The sequence below is a fragment of the Triticum urartu genome, chromosome 6 (assembly GCF_003073215.2).
Source record: "Triticum urartu cultivar G1812 chromosome 6, Tu2.1, whole genome shotgun sequence".
Classification (NCBI taxonomy): domain Eukaryota; kingdom Viridiplantae; phylum Streptophyta; class Magnoliopsida; order Poales; family Poaceae; genus Triticum; species Triticum urartu.
Genome location: NC_053027.1, coordinates 565,753,939 through 565,761,639, shown reverse-complemented (window position 1 = coordinate 565,761,639; position 7,701 = coordinate 565,753,939). Strand labels below are relative to the sequence as shown.

The window sequence follows — 7,701 nt, the reverse complement described above, 5'->3', positions numbered from 1 at the left end:
TGGTAATTGATGACAATATCTATGAACTAATGGTTGCCTTGAGTTATATTTGAAGGTTTTGTCCATAGGCTTTTCTTGGAGTACATGTGTTGGTTTCAAGGAGAGTTTGTGTCGACCAAGGTGCTATTCAAGGAATTACCTAAAGATTGGTCTTGTGAGAGGTTGATCAAGACTAAGTCAAAGAGTGAATCAAGTTGATCAACCCACAAAGCGTAGAAGATGTACCGAGAGGGATCAAGTGATCCCATGGTATGGTAAGCATTGTCAATTATGCTTTGTGTACTAACCCATGGTCTTCGTGAGGGTTCTTTGTGGGGTTAGGTTGCGGTGTGCAAGTTCAAGTGGAGCATCATGAAGAGATCAAATGCTTGAAGCTTGTCGTCCTTTGTGGTGACAATGGACTTGTGAAGATATGCAGAAGAGTGGCTCACCCATAGTGGAGTATGGGGGAGCAATCCACTAGTCTTCATCGAGTCAACACAATCAAGAAAGGTGGTCCAACTTGAGGGAGTCAAGATCGTCATCATCTAGCTCAAGTGGACCATGTGCAAGGCAAAGGTTTGCCCTTGATAGGTTTTCTATTTTACCGGTCTCATGATGGTAGTTGGGAGACCGGGTTATAGGATCGGTTGCCGTACTATCAAGGGGGGCTCTCGATGAGTAGCTTGACCGTATCATTCGTAGAGAGCTCAAACCATTGCATCCTTGCATCATCTTTCTTGGTTCTTGTTTGGTTCTCTTTGTGAGTCTTAGAGCTTATGGTCATCTTGATGACAAGCTTGAGTTCATCAAAAACGGAGTTCACATGCTTCTTCTATGATGTTTTCGAGGTTGGAGGTTTTGCCGGTTCTTCTCGGTTGGAGGTTTCACTACTCTATTTGCTGTTTTGATGCTACTCGTCGTCTTGTTTCCAACAAGCTTGAGTTTGCTCAATTCGGAGCTCATATGCAGAAGTTATGGCAGTTCTTCTTTTCTTGAGTGTGGTTTTTGTCAGGGTCCCATCGGTAGTACCGTGGTACCCAGCGGTAGTACCGTTGAGGGGTCACAAGCAGCAGTACCGCTCCGCAGCGGTAGTACCGCTGAGGTGTCACAAGCGGCAGTACCGCTCCGCAGCGGTAGTACCGGCGATGACTCCGCAGCAGTACTACCGCTGGCTTACCAGGTCCCTACCGCGTCGATTCGAGGAGTCTTTTTCTGTGTTGGATTGTGCAGTACCTCGCTGCGGCAGTAGTGCGGCAGTACCGCTCCTTAGCGGCAGTACCGCCCTTCCTCTGCGGTAGTACCGCCCGGTTCCCTCTTTCCCTTTTCCCTTCGTTCTGCACGACAGTACCGCCGAAGGGAGCGGTAGTACCGCTTAACCCAGCAGTAGTACCGCTGTCTCCTGCGATACTACCGCCCCAAGGTTCATGTTTTGTTGCTCCTTTTCCCTGTTTCTTCCACCTGAGCGGTAGTACCGCTCGTGTGCGGGCTGAGCACATAACGGTTGGATTTTTCCCCTCCTATAAAAGGGGGTCTTCTTCCCCATTGAACCTTATCCTTTGAGCTCGTGTTCTTCCCCCATTGTTGACCTTCTTCGAGCTTGCTAACTCTCAATCCCTCCATGGATTCTTGCTATTTTTTGAGGGAAAAGAGAGAGGAGATCTAGATCCACATTTCCACCAATCACTTTCTCCTCTATGTGAGGGGAACCCCTTGGATCTAGATCTTGGAGTTCTTTGTGTTCTCTTTCTTGTTCTTCCTCTCATTTTCCTCCCTAGCATTAGTTGCTTCGGTGGGACTTGAGAGAGAAGGACTTGGGCACTCCGTGTGCCCTTGCCATTGCATTTGGTGCATCGATTTGAGTTCTCCATGGTGATACGTGGAAGTTACAAGTTGAGAAGCTTATTACTCTTGGTTGCTTGGTACCCTTGAGCTTGTTCCTCTTGGGTGCTTGGGCGCCCTAGACGGTTGGTGGTGTTCGGAGCTCAATCATTGTGGTGTAAAGCTCCGGGCAAGCGTCGGGGTCTCCAATTAGGTTGTGGAGATCGCCCCGAGCAATTTGACGGGTACCGGTGACCGCCCCCAAGGGTTGCCAAAGTGTACGGGTTCGGTGACCGCCCCCAAGGGTTGCCATTTGTACGGGTTCGGTGACTGCCCTCAAGGGTCCCTTAGTGGAATCACGGCATCTTGCATTGTGCGAGGGCGTGAGGAGATTACGGTGGCCCTAGTGGCTTCTTGAGGAGCATTGTGCCTCCACACCGTTCCAAACGGAGATTAGCATCCGCAAGGGTGTGAACTTCGGGATACATCGTCGTCTTCGTGTGCCTCGGTTATCTCTTACCCGAGCCCCTTTACTTATGCACTTTACTTCGTGATAGCCATATTGTTTCTTGTCATATATCTTGCTATCACATAGTTGCTTATCTTGCTTAGCATAAGTTGTTGGTGCACATAGGTGAGTCTAGTTGTTTTAGGTTTTGTGCTTGACAAATTAACCGCTAGGTTTATTCCGCATTTGTTCAAGCCTAAACCGTAATTATTTTAAAACGCCTATTCACCCCCCTCTAGGCGACATCCACGATCTTTCACGCGGTCGCAGAGTTGCACGCTATCGATCACATAGTTGCACACACACGGGTACGAAGTTGCACACTCTTGTCGGCATAGTTGCACACACGCAACTACGGAGATGGACACTCTCGTTTGGGGTAGTAGCTCATGCGCAGTCGCAGAGTTGCACACCCCTCCGCATGGTCGCACATGCACAATCACGGAGTTGCACACTGTCATCGGTGTAGTAGCTCATGGGCGGTCGCAAAGTTGCACACTCGTCCGCGTGGTCGCACAGCATGACCACGGAGTTGCACACTCTCATCGATGTAGTAGCCCATGTGCGGTTGCAGAGTTGCATACTTGTCCGCATGGTCGCACACGCATGACCACGAAATTGCACACTCTCATCGGCATAGTCGCACACGCGCAACCGCTGAGGTGCACACTCTCCTCGGCATAATAGCGCACACACGACTGCGGGAGTTCCACACTCCCGTCGACATAGTGGCACACGCACGACCACAGAGTTTCACACTCTAGTCGGTGTAGTAGCTCACACATGACCGCGGATTTGCACGCTGTTGTCGGCATAGTCACACAAGCGTGGAAACAGAGTTGCACACTCTGGTCCCCATAGTTGTACACGCATGGCTGCGGGAGTTGCACATTCTCATCGACATAGTAGCTCATGCACGACTTCGGGAGTTGCACATGCGTGGTAGCATTGTCGCACAAGCACGACCATGGGGTTGCACACTCTCGTCGGCGTAGTAGGTCACGCACAACCGTAGAGTTGTACACTCTCGTCGGCATAGTCGCACACGCGTGGCAAGGGAGTTGCACACTCTCGTCGACATAGTCGCACACGCACGTCCGTGGAGTTGCACATGCACGCTGGCATAGTCGCACATTCACGACCACAGAGTTGTACACTCTCGTTGGTGTAATAACTCATGCATAGCCACAGAGTTGCACTCTCATTGGCATAGTCGCACACGCTTGGCAATGTACTTGCACACTCTCATGCACATAGTCGCACACACATGACCGTGAAGTTGCATACTCTCGTCCGCATTGGTGTCCACTCTTGTTGGATGTGCGAGTTGCACAATCGCGGTGGAGTAGTTGTTCACGCACGATTGCAGAGCACACCCTGGTCGGCATAATTGCTCACACACGGACTATGGAGTTGCACACTCTTGTTTGATAGTTTCTCATGCACAACTGTAGAGTTGCACACTTTTGTTGGCATAGTAGCTCACACATGGGTTGTGGTAGCTGCACACGCGCGAGGGAGTAGTTGCATGCGCGACTACGAAGTCCCTAGTCGATATAGTTGTTCACGCATGGACCACAGAGTTGCACACTCTTGTCAGATAGTTTCTCATGCACGATTGCAGAGTTTCACGTGCACGATGACTACCAGACAGTTGGCCGAGCCAACAGACAAAGTTGCATATCTCACTAGTTGGGGTAGTTTGGAGTGGAGTCATCATCGACGAAAATAGCATGTACATGGATAGGGGGAAAGTTGTACACTGACTGTCAGCCAGTTGCATATTGACTGCTAGACGGTTGCACCAAATAGGGACTAAATTGCACATAAGAAAGTTCCTCGAAACATACCCATGTGTGACCTAGTTTTTAGAGCATGCGCGAGGGTTCCAACGATGAAAGCGGATTTTAATTCCGATATTCAAGACAAAAGTTATGGCTTTTTTTAGAAAAAATGAAAATGTGAATTAAATGCTTTCACACCTGTTCGCATCAGTTAAAACGGCATGTCCACGAGTAGAGAGAAAGTTGCATATCGACTGCCAGCCAGTTGTACATCGACTGCTAGACAGTTACACCAAACAAGGACTAAATTGCACACAAAAAAATTCATCAGAACATATCCATGCAGTTTCGAAGAGCGCGTCGCAAGGATTCCAATGATGAAAGGAGATCTTAATTCAGTGCACGGTTTAATAGTTATGGCTTTTTAAAAATTTCAAAAACCCAAATTAAATGCACTCACACCTATTCACGTGCATGCTTGTGTAATTCTTTCTCCCTTCTTTCCTGTTTACATGATACTTTTCTAATATGATTTAGATTTTCAGTTTTGCTAAAGCACATCTAGATATGCCCTAGACAAACCCATAGATTTTCTTATACATAGAGGAGACAAATTATTTTCTTTTATAGATTTTTTATAGATTAGGGGATCAAATATTTCCTTTTTGGCCGGCCACTCCGAAACGCTAGGGAGCAGCCGGCCACTCCCTTGAAGCATCGTCTGCCCTAAACGCTCTCCAATTCCCGACCCACCCTCCGCCCCATCCACCGTCGCGGCGGCGGCCGCCACTGTCCTCCCCGCCCTTGTCGCCTAAACCACGTCCCTCCGGATGCTCTAGATGAAGGAGATCAAATCCATTGTGCAGTCGGATTCGAAGAACGCAGGGATTGATTTCGGTTTGTATGATAAAAACCACTCTCTACTTTTATATGTCTGCCCGTCTGCCTCTTGTGAAATAACAGTGCATCACTCGGTTTCCGAATTCTACACTAGCTTCAATAAGATTAGAAAGCCTCCTCCGTTTCCTTCCCCGTCTCCTCTTTTAGGAGGAGGATCGGAGGAGGCTATAATAAGCTCAGCCCGGGCGTCGTCGATTGTCGATTATCTTGCATTTTGTTTATCGACGCAAGTTTGCCGACGTTGTTCTTTTTTGAGATCTGATTACCATGAAGTTCAATAGGGGTCGCCGCCGCCGTGATGTAAGTCTTGTGTTTTGTTATTGTAATTTTTCCCTTGATGAGCATCGATCCATCATGGATGACTAATTTCCCCCTGGTTAATTACAGTCGAAGAAAGCAGCTGGCAGTGATGACATGCTAGGCAAGCTGCCCAACGATGACATGCTAAGCAAGCTGCCCAATGACGTGCTGCTCAACATCCTCGAGAGGGTGGGCACGCTTGATGCTGTAAAAAACTGCATCCTCTCGAAGCAAATGCAGAAGCTGCCCGGTATGCTCTCGCAGATTGTCATCGATCTCAGCCCTCGCGATTTGGTGCGAATGAACGGCGTTGTGGCCAACGTGACGGCAAACATCCTTAGTACAAGGTCCCCACAGATCACCGTTCGCAGGCTGAAGGTCAAATTCTTCTTGAGTCCTCGCAGTCTCCCCATCGGCAAAGCTGTTGCGCTCGCTATGGCGACTCAGAAACTAGATGCGGCCGAGTTTGAAATCTTGACACTGAGGGATTCATTTAATTGCACAGGGGAATATTTCCTGCGCTTTGCTAAGCAGTTCAATGATTTTCTAAATGATTGTCCAGATGCATTTGCTGGTCTCACACGCCTGCAACTGCAGAATATGAGGTTTGGTGAATCGGACATACCCAATATTCTTAGCACCTGCAAGCGGCTCCAGTCCCTGTCTTTCTTTGAGTGTGATGCGGGGGTCCGTTCCGTGCTGCATGTACAACACGCTCAACTCGTTGAGCTTGTTATCACCTATGGGGAGTTTAAAACAGTGGTGCTTGACTTTCTACCAAAGCTCCAGCAGATGACCTATAATAATTGGCTTTGTGATGAAAATCCCTTGGTTCTTGGTACTGTCCCTCAGCTTTGGAAGCTCAGCCTTGCTAATGCAAATCTTTCAGGCAAGACCCTCAACCTAAGCAAGCTCCTTGCTAATGCCCCCACTGTAAGCCATCTGTATCTGGAGTTTCAAAGTGAAAAGGTACTCACTCTAATCACCTCTATCCCATTCTCATTAATTGTGTATGTGATGCATATGTCCGATGGTAGTAATTTAGTTACGCATAACTTGATGATGCAAACACATTATCACTTCTAGTTTGTTTTGTCTATCCCAGATTTGGGTTCAACCAGAACGCTCAAAAGTGCTTGCTCCTGTGCTCGACAAACTGCGGCTTGTGGATTTGGACAATCTTCCTGAAGAATGTGATATTGCTTCGACAATGTTCCTTCTTGAAGCTGCACCATACCTAGAGGAGCTTTCCATCACAGTATGGGATCACAAGTGCCAAAAGGAGTCACAAAAGAGTCGCATGAAAGCGGATGTGAAGTGGGAACCATCTGATCCTCATTTTAAGCAGAACAATCTGGCAAGGCTAACTATTTACGGCTTCCAGTCCGATGACAATTTCATCGGATACATTAGACGCGTCATTCAAGCTGCTGCGAACATCAGGGAGGTATCCCTGCATGACAGGAAGGTGTGCCCATTTTGTTTCGAAAAGTTTCCTCACGCAGCTGTTCGTCCTTCGAGTTATCCACGGACCAGTGAGGAGGTGGATTTGTTGAGGAAGAAGATGACAACAGTGTCGGCGACGGCTTGTCCTAATATTCACTTCCGCTCATGAGGTCGAGTTGAAGATGAATTTGTTGGAAGGACTCCCCAATCTCAAAGACTATGTCAATGCTATTGTTTTTCTGCAAAAATGTTTCACCGCTACCAATTTGTTGGAACAACTCATTTAGCTATTTTGGCCAATGAAATGGCTAAAATAAGCACATCTATGTTGTGGCATTGCTGTACGTGCTTGTGCTTATGTTGAATTCAGTGAATATTCAGTACTATGAATGATGCTCTATTATTTTTTCTATCTTGTATACATGGGAGCAACGGCACTCTGTTTTCCCTGGACGCACAAACACAAGCTTTGCTGACAAACAACGGCAGCATCCCTGGCTGCGGTAGCGGCGAGGAGATCGCCGTGAGAGTAGTTCCGTCCCGAGCGGCCATCTCCAGCGCAATGATGCAGCTGAGCTCCATTGGGGAGCGGCTCTGTAGATTTGCCGAATCGATCAGTTCATCATCATCCTCTACAGTTTTTTTTGAATTACGAAAAGCATTAGATCTATTATAAAAGTTCACCGAAAATAATAATGACATTAAGATTTTAAAACAGCTGAATAACCATTGCTGCCGTCAGAACGAGCCGCGTTCCATTGTCGTCGCTCCCCTGTCAGAGCCGGCTTGACCTTGTTGATGACACCCGTGAAGTCTTCATACACGTGCCCATAAAGACCAGTGCACTGGAGCCGCACTGATTGTCGTTAAACCCGCATAGACCTGAAGCACGTGACACCAAATCTCACCACATGATGAGAAACCCTAATTTCACTACCGCGGGAATCTACGCCGAAGCTTCGT

The 7,701-nt window shown here is 47.9% G+C and overlaps 1 protein-coding gene across 1 annotated transcript; it reads left to right on the top strand.

Moving 5' to 3' along the window:
* Positions 1 to 5,232: 5,232 nt before the first annotated feature.
* LOC125513052 lies at positions 5,233 to 7,148 on the top strand. Its single transcript, XM_048678094.1, has 3 exons — positions 5,233 to 5,292; positions 5,380 to 6,261; positions 6,398 to 7,148. Exons 1-3 carry the CDS (start codon positions 5,260 to 5,262, stop codon positions 6,905 to 6,907), a joined length of 1,425 nt encoding a protein of 474 aa, XP_048534051.1. The 5' UTR covers positions 5,233 to 5,259; the 3' UTR covers positions 6,908 to 7,148.
* The last annotated feature ends 553 nt before the right edge of the window (positions 7,149 to 7,701 follow it).

What these genes read in the sequence shown, in the direction of transcription:
- LOC125513052 (XM_048678094.1), top strand. Translation starts at nt 5,260, where the DNA reads ATGAAGTTCAATAGGGGTCGCCGCCGCCGTGAT. An exon ending in GGGGTCGCCGCCGCCGTGAT is followed by an intron (nt 5,293 to 5,379) that starts GTAAGTCTTGTG and finishes GGTTAATTACAG; the next exon opens with TCGAAGAAAGCAGCTGGCAG. An exon ending in TGGAGTTTCAAAGTGAAAAG is followed by an intron (nt 6,262 to 6,397) that starts GTACTCACTCTA and finishes TGTCTATCCCAG; the next exon opens with ATTTGGGTTCAACCAGAACG.